The sequence below is a fragment of the Charadrius vociferus genome, unplaced genomic scaffold (assembly GCF_000708025.1).
Source record: "Charadrius vociferus isolate BGI_N301 unplaced genomic scaffold, ASM70802v2 scaffold311, whole genome shotgun sequence".
NCBI lineage: Eukaryota > Metazoa > Chordata > Aves > Charadriiformes > Charadriidae > Charadrius > Charadrius vociferus.
In genome coordinates, this window is record NW_009646965.1 from 1,533,122 (window position 1) to 1,554,660 (window position 21,539).

The following is a 21,539-nucleotide window of genomic DNA, read 5'->3' on the forward strand; positions in this document are numbered from 1 at the left end:
GTTGCCCATATAGGTATTAGCTGTACCCTGAGCAGAAACATGGTTTAAACAGGCTTAAGACATAACACTAAAATAATGTAGTAATAGAAAATGACAAGCCAGAAGAACTCCTAGCAAACAGAAAATATAATGGTCTAATTTAGCTGAAATATTTTGGATTTCATAGTATTTCAAGCCAGAAGATTCCTGCAAAGAACAAACAGATATTTAAAAAAAAACCCCAACAACAATAAACAGATATTCAAAAACACAACAACAACAAAAAACCCCAGTTCCATATATTAGTTGTTCATAGAATAGTCCTACTGATGCTTTTGTAAACAGAGTCTTTTTTTTTTTTAAATTGGAACTACAGTATATTTTTCCCTGTAGCTAATCTTTTACTTAACCTTTCAAAATACACAATTTTCACTGAATAGCTATAAATCTATCACCTAAAGTAAGCATCACTACTGTTAGTAATTTTCCTCTTGCATTTCTACGGTTTCAAGTCTATGTGAAGTTTTGTTCACATAGCTCTTTTTTCCCTATTCAATCAATCAAAAATTACTTTTATTTCATACAAGTTTATAGTGTAATGTTTTTTTGAAATTATTGGATTATTTTTGAAGTTTCTAATCCAAAACAATTTTAGTACTTGGTGTTGTGATGTATTAGTGGAATAAAGTAATTTAAGAATTATGTGATAACTAGGCTGTCCCATGCAAAGAGTAGTCTTAACAGCAATCTTATCTTCTGGTTGTGCCCTTTATTAATCTAACATATCTTAATTAATGCAAGCAAATCTAAAATGTTTTTATCCTAATAGCTAATAACAGAGATAAAACAGGAGATCAGAAAGAAAGAAATTGTGCTGAAAGAGAAGACTTCCTTTTTGGTAAATGAAACTCTTAATAATATGGAATATGAAAAGAAAATTTCTTCTGCTGAACGGGAAGCTACCAGCCTCCGAAATGAGTATCAAGCTCAGGATACTTACAGGGTTCAGCTGCAGGATGAGGTAAGCATGACCAAACAGTTCAGACAAACAGACTGAAACTCTTAACTTTTGACTAGATGGAGGAAATACAGGAATAGCATTTACTTTTTTCTGGTTTTAGACTATACTCAATAATTCAACAAAGTATCTGCTCTTCTCAGTCTACTCATGATTATTGGGATTGGGACTCTCAACTTAATCCTTTCATTGATAGTGGTGAAGAGATTAGCTTGTCTTCTCTGTTGTGTTGGTATAAAATGGATTAATCTTCTCTGAAATAGTGTAACACTATTAGATGCTTCAGAAGGAGATGTGTCTTGCCTTTAGCATACATAGACGGCAGTATTGTATAAAGATAAGAGAAAACTCTTCCGGATTCCAAAGAATTGCTATCCCATGCTCTCAGAAGTGAGTGTTGATAGCCCTTCTAGTCAGGTTAAAATTCTTAAAAAAACCACAAATGCTTTCACATGGCTTTCTAATCAAGAGGCAGTAGGATAAGGCTGCCCTATGATCAAGCCCTGCTTGATGCTGTCCATACTTACTCTGTTACTTTTATTTAATCTGCATTTAAAGCTAGGAATGAGATCCGCTGCTTAATTACTTAAATGCCTGTAGCAGTATTTCTAAGAGATAATTCAAGTCTCATGGCTCTGTTGAGAAGAGTACACTTGTATTACCTGAGTAAGTTTTCTCTTAACAAGAAAATGGTAACACTGGGCTACTCAGCAAGCTTGGTAATTTAAAAAAACCCCGCATTTGCTGTTGCCTCAACTTCAGATAGCTGCTCTGTAGCAGGTGGTTCATAAACTGATATCCTAATTAAACTGTATGTAGCTCAAACAAGGTGTAGGCTATTAGGTTACCCTATAATTCATGCAAACTTGAGGGTTCACAGAATTGCTAGGTTTTAATCTCTAAACTGTGAGATTCTTGCTTGACATTTTTCACAATTAATACTACATAATGTGATAATGAAAGAGTCTCCCACTATTAAGTGTTAGAAGCTAAGTGAGAGACAAAGAAAGAAACAGACTTACAGTTCAGCTGACAACTTGTGACCTCGCGGTTTCTCATTCTGGTACAGAGAGAGACCTGCTATGCATACACTTGATCAGGTTTCTTCATCTGTGAAAGTAAAGACAATTACACTGTTAAGTGACACTGTGAAGACTAATGATCAATTGTAAAGTATTCCTATTCTGTTCAATGAGTGTGTGCTGTCATGTATTTTTTTCCAAATTAAACGTCTGTATTTTTGTCAGTGTTCCCTTATCTTAATCAAAATAATAAAGTTATAAAAATCCCAATGAAGTCTGAATTAGAAATATTTAGTAGATACATAAGGGTATCCATGTTCACAAAGAACCTCTTCAAAGTCAGCTGTGCTCTATGAAACCATGGTTCCACTTGTACAGGTGCTGTTGGACAAGAACTGCAGCCCACAGCACCTTCGTAATTCATTCTGTATTCTTAAGTATTTTGTTCCAGTATACAGATTATGTAAATTAAGTAAATTACCCTGCTGAGTTTACTAGCCAATTTACAGCACCTCAGAATTTGCGGCACTTCTCATTTGGAAAACACTGTCAAAAATAAACAGAATACTTTCCGATAAATAGGTCCCTTACAATTTTAAATATCGTAACATGTACCAAGGTAAATAAGAGCTTGATTGTTCCATTTTGTAATTTATTAGCTGGATGCTTTGAAATCCACTGTGGACAGAACTGCTTCTGATCTAGAGTCTCTGAGAACACAAGTAACCAATCTGAAGAAAGAAATTCAGAAAAAACAAGCCAGGTAAGAAACAGAACTTTAAAAATGTCATTTGTAAAGATTAGTAATATAATCAAATCCTCGAGATAGCAAAGAACCTTAAATATTATTGATGATAAGAGCCTCCAACTTTCTGGTTACTTCATGTCCTGCATAGTTTCTTGCACTGGGCAACTTAGGAAATACTCCTGATAATCCTTGTTTTTAAAGGGCATGAAAAAATCAGTTCGGGCCTCGGTTATCATAAATTCAACTTTAGCCTGCTTTACTAGGCAAGTGCTCAGTAAGGTATGCTGCTTTGTTTTGGCAGTGTTGTATATGAAACATACATTTAACTTGTTAAATCATGCAATTTTATTTAGATTAAGCTTTCTTAATGAAAAAAATGCAAGTCTTTCCAACAAGCTGAAGCTTGTGACTGAGGAGACACTCAGTTCAGAAGACAAAGCTTTGAGGATGGAAGAAATACTGAAGGACGAAGAAAAAATTGTCAAGGTAAAATGTTTTTCATGGTTTCTGCAAATGAGGATTAATTTGAATTTGCAAGCTCTATCTAGAACAAACATTTATGGATTAAAAAGGAATGTAAGCGCTAATATGATATGTAGCTATTTCATCAAATGATGAAGTAACGTGCATGTAGATATGTCAGTATCTGTATTGGGAAAACGCTGGAGAAAAGTAAGTGGCCCTGGTGATTCAGATGATGGTGTCCCCATATATTAACATAGGATACAGGAACTATCATTGTACAGATCAGGTATAAACCCAGTATTCTGACTGCATCAGTGTACTGAAGAGGGCATTTACTTCTGACATGAGCTAAAAGCTACTTGCACCTTCTTGGCTTGACTGAAGTAGTATTTATTTACTGGAATGCAGCAAATTTTGTTAGAAAGATATAGTAATGTTTTGCTTCTGCTTTGTAACAATACTGAAAAATTTCAAAATCCTGTCTTTTGCTTAGCTCTTTGGGAGTTCACATCTCCAAACATTCTGTTTTAAGGGCTGCTGAGGAGCAAGGGTCCTTCAACTTCTGTCAGTTTCCCATCAGTAAGGTTGTTAAGGAGTGAGAGCCTTGTCAGAATGACTTGTTAGTAACATTACCACTGAAAACTTCTTGGCTTTAGTAAAACATCACCAAAACTTATAAACCGGCAATGACCTATGACTTTGGCAAACTGGGAGTAAAAAAGATTTTGAAATCTTTTAATCAGGTTTGGCTGGCCTAGTGTCCTCTTCATTATTTTAATTCTACTACATGGTACTCTGCTATATCTAACTTGGACTATTAAATAACTATTGGCTCACTTTAGGTTTAATTTTCATGATGAATAAAGATTTTTATCTGGGAAGTGGCATGAACAAGCTGTAATATGGTGACTATTTTTTTAATAATACTTTTTTTTAAAAAAAATTCAAACCCCACTTCTTATGATGCAAATTAAGTATAGGAATAAAAATATCCTTATTTATTATCATCTGATGAACTGCAAAGGACTTTTGAATAAATGCAATGTTGTAATGCAATCATCTGAACTTTCCTGCATTTCAGGAAATGTTTCTACTGTTGTCATTTTGCTACTAATTCTCCTCAAGTATTTTACTACTTAGCTTCTGACTGAACTTGCTACAAATATTTTTTTACATTTTGCTGGACAATCGAGTATGGGATATGCTGAAGCTTTCTTTACTGTAAGATGACCAGGTTAAATGAATGTGACAGCATGTGTTCCCACACAAGTGACAACAAAGCTGTATCTGTGCATACTTTTTTTTTCCTCTTCCTATTTTGTGTTTCCTGTAGGACTGTATGTGAAATAATCCCTTGCAGCGGACTGAGTGTTATTTTTCAAACTTTTAAACTCCACAGGTATTAGTTGTAAATTTTAAACATTCATATAGAAACTAGAGAGGGGGTATCTCTCCCATAGAGTGTTCTTAAATTACAGGCCTGCCTTACTGTTTTGGTTTTTCAGATAATTTGAAAACAAGTTGGAATGATGTAGTATTTCATTAAAATGAAAACCTTATTTGCTTCCCCTTAAGACTGTTACCAGGGTGGCTAAACCATTATCTGTGGCGGATAACCTAAGATGACATTGAGCTTGGCAGCTCCACAGCTTCAGGGTAATATTTTAACTAGGATGAACTGTTCTTGAACAATGTCTGTAATGTATTAGTCAGAAGCATGCTTTCCATCACCATTAGACACACATGGCTATTTGCTGCATCTATTAATTTACTGTGAAGAGATATTTACTGCAACAATGTGGATGAAAAGTCACCATTTTGTGCTTCGGTTCTGTGATACTTCTGCCTCTTCAATCTGTGGCAAAACACTGTTGCACAGTGAAGCTCATTGAGTATCTTATCTCTGTTAGCAACCTCACTTAAAGGGAGAGAAATAATCTCTATTAAATACATGAATTTAGATATGCAAGAAAGACTACAAAATGAAGGTCGAATTGTGATCCAGTTTTAGTAGACAAACCCATCATTTTCATTAGCATCAGAAATACAGCTCAGAATTGGGCACATGCATAAAACCACTTTACTTCTGAAATTAAATTCCTTTGTTCATGCATGATCCAAAGCCTGCTAACATCAATGTAAAATGCTACAGGCCGTAACGATCTCATATTAAACTTACACCTGCTTTTTACTTCCTGAGTTTTGGATTTGGGATTGCACTTACAGCTAGTTCAAGTACAAAAAAAATCTGTTTGGTAGAATGTGATTATGAACTCTTAGAGAAGGAGTTAAGTTATCTTTCACTGTTATTAAAGCCAGGAAGATGGTTCCCAAGCAAATTTCACAATATATACATATAAAAATCAAGAATAAGCACATTTGTAATCAATGCAGAAAAGTGAATTATAAGGTATTTTGCTATATTAATTTAAATGTGCATCTTCAACCTCTGTACCAGACTTGAGCTAAATGTGAGTCTTTCGGAACAGGATTGTGATGCCACGTGACTCATTTTAGAGATGTACCTTACAGGAAACCAGCATGCTGAATGGCCTAAGCTTTGGAAGGTCTTTGGTTATTTGGGTGGGGGGTGGAAGGAGGGAGGGAAAGAATAAAATTGCCTTCTTGTTAGGGTTATAAAAAGAAAATAGTCTCAATTTTGTTTGTTTTCAGTACTGTTTCAGTTCGTTTCAGCATTGTCTTACTACAACAGACCCTACGAAAACCTCATTTCCTGCACTGATGGCAACTTACCTCTGAGAATAAGCAAGTGATTTTAAAATGTGTAATTAATTTTTCAAACAAAATGATTCAAACTTACATAAGCACACATATGTACATACATATGCATATATATACATGTGCATACACACAGTTACAAGTTTTAATAAACCACTGATAAGATTTTAAACATTATTTATTCAAATATTCACATATACTGATTAATAAAGGCAAATAATTCCTCAGAAATTACTTGTGATGTGATTAATCTTTTTCTTACTACTTAATAATTAATTTGTCACCAGGAAAAAGAAACAGAAATGAACAAGTTAAAAGAACTACTTTTCAAGAAGACTCAAGAGTTAAAGGTGCAAAAGGATAAGGAGAAGTGTGTTCTAGCAGAAATTGAGGGAAGTCGAACATCACTTAAAAATCTTAAGAATCGACTGCACAGACTTGATACAGATGCATTAAAACAACAAGAATTAATATATAACCAGGTAAAATATTAACATACTCTCATACTATGAATGTTTCTTGGGTCTAATGAGAGTAAACTGCTTGAGTTCTGTTTCCTTTGTCAACATCTTCCCATTTGGGGAATGCCATGCAGTGTAATTGGAAGTCTGCATTTATTTCTGTCTCTAGATATATGGATAAAATTGAAATAAGTGAAATTTGCTATAGTATTACCTACGTTATGCACTTGTGTATTGCATTATTTTTTAGATCTGCTGCTTTTCCCACTAATTTCTCAAATCAGTTCTTTACTTTGATCCCTCTGAACCAGACACCTCGGGGTAAATTTTTAAAGCAATAAGTACATGCCAGAGCAAGAGGTACATGCCAAAATCCTGTTATTTACTAATTGGATTTTGTGCATATTTCCTATGCACCACTTTGAAAATTTGCTCTTTTATATCAGTATCCGCTGTTAACAGCAAGATGGCAACTCCACTGTAAGCCTCCCTACAGCAGCCTGTGCTGAGTATGCTTTGTCACTTTTCTAAAAGATTACTCCCAAACCATCACTGCACATCATTCATCTAAGAATATTTTGTTAATGAGGTCTATAAGCCATAAATTATTACAAAACAATAGCTTAATTGGGTGACTGTCCTAAAGCCAACATTTAGATCCAAGTTTATATCCAGTGTTTTAGCTTTATAGGAAGGCTATAATTGCTTATCTCAGGCTATTAATTCTCTTAAACATTATTTTAACAGGATTTTTATATTCAGCAAGTACAGAGACGGCTGTCACGGTTAGAAGGAGAGGTTAATGCAGATGAAAAACAAGTTTTGGAAGCAAAAGTTGCTGAACTTAGGAAAACCTTAGAAGAAAAGAAAAATGTGTATGATGTTTTACATGCACAGCATAAGAAACTTCAGGTAACTGCCATAGAACATCAGGTTGACTGTGTAAACATCTAGAAACCTCAGTGAATTGAGTAAATTGCGTCTTATTAATTAATAACTTGGTATTAGATTCAAAGATATCTGAACTTTGTTTAACCTGTGTGGAAAACTTCATATGTTCTCTATACCTTCCAGAAAAATAGGTCATTACTGCACAACTGAGGCACCTTAGCAGGAAGACAAGCACTGAAATGTTGCAAAGGCAAGCTCAGCTTTCAAGATGTGACTGACTGCTTGCAAATGTCTGAATTTATCATTAGGACTATGTAGAAACAGAATGTTATTCTGTGATGCTACTACTTGCTTTTATATTTTTTATAAAATTATAAGCACAGTTGCATTTAAAATTGTAGAAAGTAACATTACTTAATTGAAGGCACAGTATTTGTTAGCTGACCCCATCCTGGTATGTAATTCAGAAACAGGACGAGGGGGAATGGATTTAAACTGAAGAGCGTAGATTTAGAATAGATATTAGGAAGAAATTTTTCATGCTGAGGGTGGTGAGATGCTGGAACAGGTTGCCCAAGGAAGTTGTGGAGACCCCGTCCCTGGAGGTGTTCAAGGCCAGGATGGATGGGGCTTTAAGCAACCTGGTCTGGTGGGAGGTGTCCCTGCCCATGGCAGGGGGGGTGGAACTAGATGATCTTTATGGTCCCTTCCAACCTAAACCATTCTATGATTTCTCTGTCTTTATTCCCATGTGAGAATTTTGCATATACGTGCTTATTCTCTGGTTTTCCACTATCCAGTGACCATCATTAATTCTCTAAAAAATGTACTTTCCTGTAGATATGAGCCAGTCAGTTTTTCTGTAGCCAATTTATAATTTCTTGTTATAAGAAATGTATTTGTTTATTAATTGGCTACATTTTAGCAAGTTGTGAAACCTCTTTTCAAAGAGAAACATACAAAGACGAAAGTCAGGTTGTGAATAAAACATCACAGCTGGTTTCTCGAAGTAATAGTTGAGAAAAAATTTGCTCAATTTAGTGAGGGGAAGAAACTACTTATAGGAGAGCCCTTTAACTGGAGATCCATGCAATAACAAGGTTTAATGTTGGGCAACTGCTGCCCACACTTCAGTTTTGAGGAGATGCAAAATTTGAGCAGTGAGTATAATCAAACATTGAAACACACCTCCAGGAATTTATTCATACTCTGGAGTATTATCAAAGAGAGATGGTTTTATGAAGATGAACTACAAGTATCAAAGTCATGGTCAGACACGCCAGGAGATTTTTTTTTTATCTAGACCAAAATACATTATTATATCAGAACTGCCTTATTGGCTGAAAGATCTATATTGTATAAATAACATTACTACACTCCAGATAAAACAAGCAATGACATTAATATTGCAACAGCACTCTGCATGAGGACTGCAATTCTCTGGGCACTGTTTGCAGAGCTGCGTATGGACACAAGATGACGATGGTTCCTGGTTCCAGGACTTATAAAAATATCTAATTTAAAATTAACTGGTAGGTTTTGGTGCAAACTACGTTCACTGAAATAAATTAAACATTACTTACTTTGGAAACAGAGCGATGTCCATTTCATCAAGAGAGCAATGGATAAGACAGGAGAAGAAACAAGCGGTATGATGATCAAGATAGATGAACTAAATCTTTTCAATGAGAGATCAGATCAGGAGTTAAAAAAAGCTAAAGCCATTAAGCAGGTACAGTATTATTTTGCAAATTTACTAATACAGGACAGGTTTGTTTGGTTTTTAAAATACATAAACTCATTACTTGATTTGAAGGCTGTTGTCTGCCTCGCACAGCGGTACATCATTATATCCATAAGAACCCCCTTTGTAGTTTCTTGACTTAGACCTTCTTTCCCAAACTTTGAAGTCACTTTCATCACTATTGTCCTACTAGGCGAAGTGTTGCATCGCCTGTGTTTGCAGCATAAAGTTTTTTTGGGGTTATCAGTTTAATCACACATTACTTGTGCCACAATATCCACCTGGTCAGTGTGTTTTTTCTGAGAAATGATTGCCTCTAAAACAGAAAATATATTTACTGTTTAAGGATATATTTATCTAGCACTGAATTCTTATTCTCCATCTGTGATGCCAACTACTAAGTTTGACACAGTTTTGTTATTAAATTGTGGGACATCTTCCAGCAGATGGTTTGGACCTATCTACGTTCTAATTTAAGGTATTAGAAATAAAATGGCAGTCTTTCTCCCCATAAACAGAAAAAAACCCAGTTCCCAGTCCTCTAATTACTGCACACTTTTTCATGCAATAAGCTGTAGCCTTCCTTAAAGAAGCACTAAGGTAGTAGAACAATACAGGGTCTGAGCAGCAAAGGGAAGTTTTGCGATCGACCTAACTGGTGCACTTGCTCCTCAATGAAAACTCTCCCTACCTTGGAACTTTTCTTTGAGGATGAAATTCAGGGGAGCAAAAGAAAGAAACCAATGTCATGAAAGAACTCAGAAAAGAAATGGTTCAGAGTTTGGGATCCATAAGAGACTTTTTTTTTAAGGATTCAAAGTGTATGCATGATAATGAAATTCACCACTTAGTGCTTTTCATGAGTTTTGGTATATATAAATTTGCTTATCTAACAACATGACTTGTAGACATACAGAATCTAGAACATATTCTAAGACAGTTACAATGGTTCAAGTGAGGTATTAACTGCTTCAGAAAATTCCTTGTAAGGTCTGCTTAATTTCTGTGAAGGCACCTTTGTAGTCTTACCGTTCATGATGCTAACTAAAAGACAGTTGTAGGTGGAAAAGTCTAACAACCTGTAACTCAGTCTGAATTAGAAAGCCTAAAGAATTCGTATAAAAACTATTCAGGAAACAGCCTACCCCTATCGCACTCACCATGTAAACTGTTAGCAAATGAGAAATTGAGAACATTTTCAAATGCAGAGCAAAACGAGTCTTACAGTTGTATATCTAAAGGATAAAATAATGGATGCTTTATAAAAAATATTCTTATTATCATAAATATTGTAATTAAAAATGATACTTTCTTATTTTGAGACCTCTTTGGCATTTATTAGGAGATGATGGTCGAAGATAATCTCTTAAAACTAGAATTGAACCGCCTTCGAGATACTCTGTGTAATAAGACAGAGAAAGTTCTAACATTGGAAAAACAAAAACTGGAGTTAGAGAAAGCCATAGCAGAAAGAACTGAGGAAATTAAGATTCATAAAGCAATGCTGGATTCCCAGATAAGACTCGTGGATCAGGAACGGCAACACCTAAGGTAATTACTCTTACATAAATTAAACTCGTAACTTTTCCTGAGTATATTTTACATGTGGACTTACTGAAAAGAGAAGCATTTTACCTAATTTCACCAATTAGAGTAACTGAGGATGAAGTAAGTCTTGCTCAAAGTTTTATACTGAGACAGTTGAAGCTAGCAAGAGATCCCTCCTCTGAAATCCAGCCTACGGCTTTAACAACTTGGTGAACAAGAGGGTACTGTTTATTCTGTTAGGGACGATCCTCTACAGTACTGAGAAGAAACCCCAGTTGCAGACATCTTTTTAAAGCAAATGTCACGTGCATTTTTCAAAAGAATCAGAAACGTGAAATCAGTGTGTCTGGAGGTATGACAAAAGATTTAAAACAGAGAAGTTGCTTTTATAGAGGGTTTACTCCCAACTGCTGGATAAACCCATGCTTTCTTTGACTTATACAGTCTGTTTGGTTTGTTTGGAGTTTTTCATGTTTTTAACAAATGAGCTCTCCATTGTGTATCCTATATAACAAAATTAAATCTTCTGAATTATGTACCCTCTTATAAAGCAACCATCTATGAAATAACTTTTCCCTTTTGCAATAATCAGTGCGAAGTATCTGGGACAGTTTTAGCTCTGAAATCCCAGTATCTACATCCAGCCAAAAATCAACACTTTCAGCTGAAATCTGGCAAGCTTTTTCTTCACTCCTCTGCTAACCACACCCCACACAATAGGAAATTAGAGTGATTTAATGTGACTAAAGCTTAACTGCTCGCTGAGAGTGCAGACTGTGTGGCTTTTTTCCTTGTGATAATTACACAACTAATTGATACTTCCATGTAATTTGATTTGGGGTTGTTGCCTACTGTTGCTTATGCTCAGCTAGTACTGGCAATATTAAGATAATATCAGCAGGGGGCAGCTTGTGCAGCTGTAGGATTTAAATGCCAAACCTTTAAAAATTTTTGGGAAGGACCATGGCACAGCCTCCCAAAATGCAATGATCTGGAATACGAAAATAAATTTGCCTCAGGTTGGAACTGCGCGAGAAGCGTAGGTAACCAGAAGAATGGATGACTGGCTCAGAGAACCCAGAAAGCAACAAAATAAAGTAGCAGCACAACTGCTTCTGCCTCCTAGTACATGGGCAGGCTAACGGAATAACACCAGCAATTTAAAGTGTTAGAGCAAGAACTGCCCACAAAACACTTTCTCAACCCATTTATTTTTTCCCCCAAATAAATCAGTGCTGAATTTCAAGATCGCCTAAATAAAATTGATAAACTGAGATGCAGATATGAAATTCTTACTGTTGTCATGATGCCACCTGAAGGAGAAGAGGAGAAAACTCATACCTACTATATAATTAAGGTATTTTATCAGCATAATTCATTATAATGCAAGTACTTAAGCTGTAGATTTCCCTGGGCTCTATTCAAGTAACATCTTTGCCTACTGCTTACTTTCAGTCTGAATCTGATGCTGTTCGTTGTTTAAGTGATACAACAATTCCACATGAATCTCTGTGGTCAGTCCTAACATCAGTGGAGCCTTAATTCTGAGCAGGTTGAAAATTTGCAATTTAGTGCTCATTAACTTACAAAGACACAAGAAACCATGTGGTAATCTGCTATAAACTGGAAGCATGTTTATCACAGTCCCACGGTATTTTAAATTCTTCTACCCTTCAGAGTTATTTTAAGTATTTATTTCACCATATGGTGTTTAAACCTTGAAGAATGTAAACTTTCCCCTGCATAATTCAGCTTTTGTTGGAGAAAAAAAATTTTAAAAAGTCAGACTTTATCCATAGTGCAATACCCTGATTCTGGAACAAAACCCTATTATTTTTGATCTCCACAAATTCTCTGATTTCCTCTTAAAGCAAAATACTTCTAGCTGTGATCTTGGCTCTGAAGTCCATCTTTTTCTCATTCTTAAGTGTTAAATTTCTTAATGAAGGTATTTCTGCTACTCTGAGATCTAGCACAGCAAAAGACCCTCAGTAAAACCATTGTGGTCACTGTGGGTGTATACCTTCTACAACTACGGAGATTTTTCACCATCTCAGATCTTCTGAGGGACCACAGAAAATATTTTCCTTCACCAGCTGGCTCTGTTTCTTAAGTCTCACTGATCAGAAGAACAGAGACTTAAAGTGAGTAATTTCCAGACAAACCGGATGACTTCTAACATTCTCTCAATAGTTTCATTACATACAATCTCAACTCTTACTCGGGTTTTGTGGGTAAAGGAAACAAATATGAAGCATGTGCTGCAGTTCACATCAGCAGTACAAAGCATGGAAACTACTCTGTATGCAGTGTGAATACTGCTCATCAGGTCTTGGTGAGCTTAGATGGAGAGGCAGATACCTATGAAGAAATGCACATCGATGAAATGCCTCGAAGAACTTCCAATACTGTAAATAACTACTCCTTCCAGTTACCTAGTAACTCCAATCTCAGTTCAAGCCTGACAACACAGATACGCCCCCATACCTACCTAGGATTTTAACCTGTAAATATTGCAGGTATTTTTTTTCTGTATAGTTGTCCTAATGTTTTCAGTATATGTGCAGTCACCTAAAATATCAGTTTTATTTTTCAGGCTGCACAGGAAAAGGAAGCACTTCAACGTGAAGGTGATGATTTAGATGCAAAGATCTGCAAAGCTGAAAAAGAAATTGTAGCTCTGGAAAACACTTTGTGTGTACTTAATAACTGTAACAGCAATTATCGAAACTCTTTTAAGGAAGTCACTGAGACAAGTATGTAAAATAGAAATTGCTTTTTGCTGTGTGAGTTACAGATGATGGTATAACTCAGGTATATAGTGGAGCAATTCCGTGGCACAAAAGAATGAATCACAGAGAGACACTAAACTGACAGTAGCAAAAGGGAGTGTAATTCATATGCTACTGTGAATAGTTCAGCAGAATAAGCACAGAAGAAAGTGCAGTAAGGTGTAATTAACTAATATTTACGTGAAAATCTCTAAGCCTATACACGTTTTGTGAATGGGAGCATTCAGAAGAGGAAAAGCATAAAGACAATTACTGGGGGGAAAATGTCATTAGCGGGAGAAAGGAAGGAACGCCCACTGAAGTACATAGGTCTAGTGGACAAAACTCTGCACAGTACAAAAAGCACCACTTTCTCTGTAGTGCTGCATCACACACAGCTACTAATTCAAGTTACAGCAGAACAAGCTATGCCACTACTGGCCTTCTCGTGGTAGACTGAGCCAGCTGCAGCACAAAACTGTACCCAGAGCAATTACACAGGCAGCTTAGGCACATGTACTCTAGTGATGAAGTACTATCCCTTGGGTACACCACCATCATCTCCGATTTTCACATGGAAGCAGGGGAAAAAACTAGTAACCCGTCATCTGGGAAAACGATGAAGAGTAGAACTTAAACTGCACTATTTTAGTGTCGTCTCAGCAGATTTTAAAATACAGACTAGCCAACTAGAAGTTTTTGCATATTGGAAATTCCTCAGAGTTCTGGAAAATATCTTTATCTGTTGTTTCTGTTGCCACTTAGACTTCATAAGGTTGCTCTCCTTCAGTGGAACTTTCTTTGTTCGGTGTATAAAAAGTATCACCATGAGAAATTACATAAAGTTGATTCTAGAAAACATTTAAATTTTGTGCCCTCTGCTGGCCCTGGAAACAGTAGCTCTTATATCATCCTGTCTTATGAAGCCAGTTACTTTTTCACAGTGATTTGGAATTAGTAGTAGAGTATTAAAAAAACCTGTAAACCTTGAGGTCTCTGTAATACTCCCAACACTAATATAGTAATACTCTGTGATGCAGTTACTTTAAAGTGCAACTTATTTTAAAGTGAAAATTGAGTTGTATACACTGCTTGTCCAGCATTAATGCTGCCTCATTGTTTGGTATCACAGGTGAGGAATATGAGGAAAAACTAAAACTAGAGGAGGAGAAAAGGGCTGTTGATGAAAAATACAGATACAAACGAAGACAGATCAAGGAACTTCAGGAAAATCTCCAGGTAAAATACCAGCAAAAGTTCTGGTCAAAGAGACAAGGCTGCAGCACGTAGCTAAATCCCTGCAAGCTATCCTATTGAAAGAACAAGAAATTCTTGCACAACTTTTGCCTGTTCTTTTTATATACTGTGCTTTGTATGAATGGTATCATTTTTTAGAAGGCTCTACCTCTCCTTTCAAAAACTGAGTGCTTATTTGATTTTTTTTGTCAGTGAAACTTCAGGCTTTTTAGTCACATACAGCTAGAAGTTTCAAAATCCCAGATGCTCACTGACAGATGCTCTGTTCCAAGAATCCAAGAAAGCAGTTGTATTTTTGTGTAGCATACACCACTATATTGTATCATCCTGTCCAGTACTGCAGAGATTAAAATCCATGCATCTTGTGTCCTTTGGCATCTACATCCCAGGATTTTTCTAGCTGACTCTTAACTTAGCAGGCTGAGCATTAAATGCAGGTAGAGGATAGCTTTACATCAAGCTTTACTTAGTTTGAGTTGGTTTAGTACTAATTGCTTGAGCTACATTTAGTAACAAGTAGTAGCCATAACAGACCCTCCTACAAAGTAATACAACAAGTGAAAGGATATCAGAACTGCTTTATAAACTAAACCTGCTGTTCGAATGAATTTGCAGAGCATGGAAAAAAATTTTGATACACTACTGAAGCAGGAGGCCCTCTTCCAAGAGCAAAAGAAGGAAAAACAAGCTCTTATTTTGCAGCTGAGCAAAGACATAGAAGAACAGAAGCCAAAACTAGAAAGGGTTATGAAGCAGGTCTGTATATTCATTAAGTACAACTTCTAACTTTATAGTGATAGACAATAGTATGGTTAAAACCACAGAATTTAAACTTAGCAGGTTTCTGAAAAAGTGTTGCATCTTCATAGTAACAATGCTTTAAAAATATTTGTGTCAAAAGTGTTCCAGACTATCCAGAGAAATTCAATCTCTGAAGAAAACTAAAACAGAAACACAAGAAGAAAGAGACATTGATCTTCGTGAACTGAAAAGCTTCAACAGAACTATTGACAAATTGTTAGCTGATGTTCTAGAAGCAAATCCCGATTTAACTACACCCTTTCAAATGTACTTTCACCAGGTGAGCTTTCCAGTTAACTGCCACCAATATCTTGACTGACTGCTGTGGTCTACTGATGAGTGTCTTTCAAGGGCATCTCCTAAATTCAGCAATGAAATATACTTATGGTAAAATAGAAAAAAAAATTATCTGCTTGTAACATTTCTTCAAAAAGAAAGGATTATAAACCCTCCTGATACGCTCAGTCTTATTATACAACCATTAAATCAATTTTCTTTTTCTTTCCAAATTTTCTAGTCCAATTTAGAGCTTCCTACGACTGCTTCTGCTGGTGGTAGTCAGAGTTCTCGATCACCATCCACACAGAGCTCACTAGCTTCTACCAGGTAAGTGCTAGCAGTGTTTTTTGGGGTTTGGTGTGATGCATTATTTTTTTTTAAAGTTAAAAGCCTAAACAAGTAAAATCAGTCCCTAAATGACCCAATTCCTCACTCTTGAAGGTCTTCTCAATCTTGTCTCTACTTCCTGAACGCTCTATAAATCTCCTCATACTGTCCCACCTTAAGTTCACTAGATTTTTCTAGCACACAATTAAGTTTACTTCAGCATCCATCACAGTTTAAAATAAAACAGTAATTACAGAATAATTACATGCTAACTGTGCTGTAATTAAACTGGTTTCACATGAGAAAAGCACAGGCTTGGGGTGCAGCCACATTTTGCACTTGGTACTGTGAGCTCCCTTTCCTAATTAAGTAGGGAAGACAGACATGTATGCTTTTACTGATACCCTTTTCCCCTGTTCAACATACACACAACTATTAGCGCATGTAACATGTTGAATCAGTTACAATCCAACAACCTTCCTCCAGGTTACTTAAGTGGTTAGCGGTCATGTCTACAAAGAGCTACATAGGGGATCTTACCTAGAATGACTACCACTGCTCAGTGGCTTTATTGTAAGCCACTATTAGAAGCTCTACTTTATATACAGGGACTTCTGTACACTGACAGAAAACTTTTGTCTTTCAGATCTTCCCGAAGCACAAGTTCAGGCTCTAGTCAGATGTCATCACTCAAAGTCATAGATCTGAGCTTGCCTATCAACACTCCCGTGGAAGCAGCTGCTGTTGATTCACAGCCATCCACCAGAGCTAGCACCTCCAATACTTGTAAACACAAAAAAAGTCTTAAGTAATCTTTTGAAGGCCATAGTAAAGGCTTCACACTAGTTAAGCCTTCTTAATTGGTTAGTCTGTAACTTACCAAGCTCTACTGGCAATCTTAGCATTAATTTATATCAGAAATGAATGTTTTAACTTTCTTCTAAAGTATGCAATAAATTATCTAGGAGAGTGTTAAGCATATATATGTTTTACATAATAAAATAAATTAACCTTTAAATTACTTTCTCATTTTGCTGTTGGAGAAGGAAAGATTTGCAAAACCGTTCAGAAACCATTAATTCACTTTCCTTATAATGAAAAGGAGAGTTATGTTAAAGCCATTAATTTTAGTAAACTGGCATCTCACAGCTGTCAAAACAGTTTTGGCAACAAGCCAGGCAAGAAAATGTATGCCTTGTTTCAAGATCAACCTTGACTTAAATTAATCAAATAGTTATCTCGGATCATATCTTATGTGAAATATGACAGTATATGATTAAAGTCAGTAAAACTGTACTTTTTCTATTCAAAATTACAGTACCTTTTCTGCAACTGATTTGTATCTATGGAATTACTTGGAAAACTTGCAGCTGAAGTACAATTGCTATTGTATAGTCTGCCAGACATTAACTCCTTAGTGTGTTTTGCCAACTGTCTTTGGAGAACTCACTGTAAATAGAGCAAAACTTTCTCCACAGCAGTGCAACCACTGCCTTCCAGCCACTTGTAAAGCACCTACCCAACAACAAAAACCAAACAAAAAACAAAAGGCCCACACTTGAACTTACCTAGACACCGTTGTACAACTCTCTCTTCTACTTCAGTTGGGTTTTTTTTTTACATTACTTAAAGAATGTTTTTGACGCATTTTAAGAACTTAATACACTTGCCTTCTCACAAACACTAGAGGGTTCCATTCACTTAAGCAGCACATATAACCAGTGCACCAGTAGGAAACATTCCAGCGATGTTAACAAAAATCAAGACACAAAATAAAGAAAATTCAAGAAAATTTAATGAGCAAGTGAGCTACATCCATTGATGGCACGACTTTCATTCAGTTATCCCCTTTCTATAGCTGGAAGTTTAGAATATCAACAGTACCCCAGGGGATGAAAAAACCAAACAAAACCCATCTGGTGTTAAAGTGCATATTTGATGTGAGTTCCACAACTAACTACAGTCTGGGGGTATCAGAGGATTTCAACCCATCAGACAGATAATGTATAGGAACATCCCAAGTTAAAGAGCACAGGAAACTTAGATTTTGAATAAATGATATTTTATGTCTCATATCCTTGCATCTCTTTCCACCATACAATCTTTACCTTAAGAACTCTTTGACATTCTACAAGTAGAAAAACTGCCTTTCCATCACTCTTCATATGCATTTCCTCAAGAGATACTCCGGTAAAAGTTCATTTAACTACACTCATCAGAATAGTGTTTTCTTAGGTACTTTACTCTTTCTTCTGCTTACTTCCTTTTTCCCTCTCAAACTCAGCTATTTGATTAAATATGTTAACTAAGTTCTGGGGCAAGTTTCTTTTAATACCACTTTCTGTTTGTGTTGTACCATTTAAAGACGTTTCCTCATCTGGTTCCTTTGTTTTATTAGTCTCCTCATAACTTCTTTTCCTACTCTTATACTCGCTTTCATTTTTATGCTGACTTAACACATACCTATCACTATCATAGCTTTTATCACCTTCACGTAAGCAGGTGCTCGAATACGATCTGTACTTTCCCACTGACTTGCCAGAATAGTCAGACCCTGTTGGAGAAGACATATAATACCTGTCTTGACCTGAGCCATGTTTTTTAAACTGCTCTTTTCTCCCCTCTACATCCCTTTCTAATTTCCTAAAATAATGTGTCCTGGGTTTATCATCTGACTTACGATACGAACCTGAAGAACCCCTCCAACTGCAGAAAAATCTATCAGTTTTACCGTATTTTTCAGTTTTGCTACTACTTGGAAGAGTTCTGGAGCTACTGTAAGAATCTCTTGAATCTTCAGACCTACCTCCAAAAGTGTCTTCATCATCACCTGAAGTCCTCGAAAAAGAACAGTGTCTGTCTTTCTCTTTCACCTCTGTTTTTGGACACACTAAGCTGTCCTGCCTTTCCAGCAGTTTTTCCACTTCAAAATTTTGGTTAAGAAAGGAAGCAGAGGTATCAGCTGGAGGCGAATACCACTCCTCTTTCCTAATCTGATCTTTATAATGGGAAGAAGCTCTAGATGAGCGTTTTTTGGAGCTACGGGCAGACTCAGATCTATTCCGACGCTTTTTCCTACGTTTCTTGTGATCAGAAGAAGAAGAAATTGATACATCTGATGAAGAATCACTTGATGATGAGGAGGAGGAGGAGGAAGTTGATACTTTCCTTTTCTTCTTCAACCTAAAAAATGTAATTAAACTGTGAGATAATCTTCAGTATCAGGCAAAAATTATATGTAAAAAGCAAATCTGTAGTCCCCAGAGTTTGGCTGAGATTGGACAGTAAGGCATGACAGAAACTGAGCCTGACCTGATGAGACAGTTTCAAATGTTATTTCTTTATCAGAAAACTAAGATTAAATCCACTGAACAGTTTGTTATAAAAGGCATCTTTCCCAGTTTAATATGGCATTAAACTTCGCAAATACTTCGCATTGCGAAGTATTTTTTAAACAACTTCACTTCCCCATATAACTCCATTAAGAGTTATATGCACTGAAGGACACTACTCACAAAAATATTCCAGAGGAAAAGCAGCTTACCTAGGTACAAGTTCTACCTAGCTAACTGTTAGAAAATCCGTTTGGAAATGAATTGTTCCGTCTTATCTGCACTCATCACCACATAATCAGTATACTGAATATAACAAAGTTACCTTTTTTCTTCTTTTAAGAGCTTACGCAATTTTTCTGCACTTGTTTCTACTTTCTTTTCTTTCTGTCTCTCTTCTTTGGCAGCTTGTTTCTCCCTCATTTCCAAAGATTTCTTTTTTGAACCCAAGCACCATAAAAAAATTACATTAAAAGTAAGTGTTAATACGGGTATTTTTTCCCATGTCCCCCCCCATTCAAATGTATAATTACACCAGGGATGTTTTACCAGGATTCCCACATCAAGAATTAATATTGTTCAGGAGTTTGGCATTAGCCATTGTGAGTATCAGGTTTACGTTAAGGACCATATTGCAGTTTTTATTCCATTAAAAAATATATTTGACCAGCCATTGCAGTGGCACCCGTGATCCAGCACACCATGAAGCATGGAGCCCAAAAGGTATAGATAGAATATGCAAGAAAAACACAGTATTAGCAACATGAAGAAAAAAAAAAGGTTTGAGGGAAAGTATCATTATTGTAATTTACAAGTAAAACATGGCAGAACCCATTTTAAAATGCATTCAAGTTGGCCATGTTTAAATACAAACCGTTTTGTAACAATTTCACAGACCAGTTTGACGCATAGTTTACGTAAGAAATCATGTTCCAAGCGTTTGTTGGTGATGAGCAGCACCAGATGTCAGACACAGCAACAACGGTCCAATTCAGAAGAAAATGCATTGGAGAAAAACACATAATCAGTATTACAGGAAAACGTACTTCAGTGCTGTTTTAGCCATTCTAGCACAACAGTGACAGTATCAGACTTACATATTAAAATACATGTAAATGCAGAAAATCATCTCATCAGATTAATAATCCTTAAAGACAAACTACTTAAGTCTATAAGAGACCAGACTTCTGCCACCTCCAGCCCTAAAGAGTAGTTCTATTCATATTCAGAGTGAACAGAAAGTCTGAGTACCATTTTCAAATCTTAGCAACTGTCTTAACAGACACAATAAAGGAAACCTTTAATTGCAGTTAAGGCCACGCAAACCAACAAACAATAGCTATCATCATGGTTTTCATCTGCTGCATCAATGACCCGTTATACCAAGAAAATGCTAAAGGAGAGTAAAATTTGTCTCCTACTTGCTGAGAATATTCTTCATCGTTTTAACCAAGACTGACACCCCTTTCTAAAGCAGCCAAATGTGGCTAGTACTCAAATGCCATACAACAGTTTATCTATGAGGTACTTCAGTTTCATTAAAAAGATTGTCATATCTCCTCTTCCCCTTCTTTCAGCACAGCCTGGCAGCATTATGGCTCCACCAACTGAAGAAGTGTTGATTAAGGCCATCTACCCCAGTCTATGTACTTCCTTACACGAAGAAGCACAGAACAAAGCAAGCCTGTTCCCCAGTGCTCTATTTTACTCTTTGATCCTCTCTGGAAGACAAAACAAGTAAAGGAGGTAAATAAAAGAAAAAAAGACAACTCAGATTAGCATAGAGACCCACCAGGGCTCACCTGGGAAACATGCTGCATGCAAGAGGAGAGGGGAAAAAAAACAGAAGCAAGCTAAGATACTCAAAACTGCCTGCTCACCTACCCTCCACCCCCTGCTGTTTTCCTTTAAATCACCTCTTATCTTCCCCTCTCATGTGATCTTCTCATGAGTTCGCTTTGGCTGGTTTTATTCTATCTTTTTGTAATTACTCCAGATGACAAGAATCTGGCCAGTACAATGGTGTACAACATTTATTTACATTGCCTAAGTGTTTTGAACTTTGAATGTTTGTATTCACAGAACATTTTAATTTAACATTATTAATCATGCTCGCGTGATGGAATATTCTTATCCTTGCTTTAGCTGACAGGGTTA

At 36.2% G+C, this 21,539-nt stretch overlaps 2 protein-coding genes across 2 annotated transcripts in view; one reads left to right on the plus strand and one right to left on the minus strand.

Moving 5' to 3' along the window:
• CCDC39 (coiled-coil domain containing 39) overlaps positions 1–16,862 on the plus strand; it is a 21,966-nt gene extending 5,104 nt beyond the window's left edge. The window contains exons 7-20 of the mRNA XM_009895326.1: positions 809–1,000; positions 2,679–2,782; positions 3,121–3,253; positions 6,259–6,453; positions 7,180–7,344; positions 8,918–9,055; positions 10,410–10,618; positions 11,849–11,972; positions 13,212–13,371; positions 14,519–14,625; positions 15,259–15,399; positions 15,545–15,724; positions 15,962–16,050; positions 16,697–16,862. Coding sequence (XP_009893628.1) covers positions 809–1,000; positions 2,679–2,782; positions 3,121–3,253; positions 6,259–6,453; positions 7,180–7,344; positions 8,918–9,055; positions 10,410–10,618; positions 11,849–11,972; positions 13,212–13,371; positions 14,519–14,625; positions 15,259–15,399; positions 15,545–15,724; positions 15,962–16,050; positions 16,697–16,862 — 2,103 coding nt within the window. The remainder of the gene's footprint in view (positions 1–808; positions 1,001–2,678; positions 2,783–3,120; positions 3,254–6,258; positions 6,454–7,179; positions 7,345–8,917; positions 9,056–10,409; positions 10,619–11,848; positions 11,973–13,211; positions 13,372–14,518; positions 14,626–15,258; positions 15,400–15,544; positions 15,725–15,961; positions 16,051–16,696) is intronic.
• Positions 16,863–17,968: 1,106 nt separating this feature from the next.
• The window catches only part of TTC14 (tetratricopeptide repeat domain 14), a 13,542-nt gene continuing 9,971 nt past the window's right edge, over positions 17,969–21,539 (minus strand). Inside the window, exons 13-14 of the mRNA XM_009895327.1 lie at positions 19,708–19,817; positions 17,969–19,233 (exon numbers count right to left, since the gene is read on the minus strand). Coding sequence (XP_009893629.1) covers positions 18,291–19,233; positions 19,708–19,817 — 1,053 coding nt within the window. The 3' untranslated portion in view covers positions 17,969–18,290. The remainder of the gene's footprint in view (positions 19,234–19,707; positions 19,818–21,539) is intronic.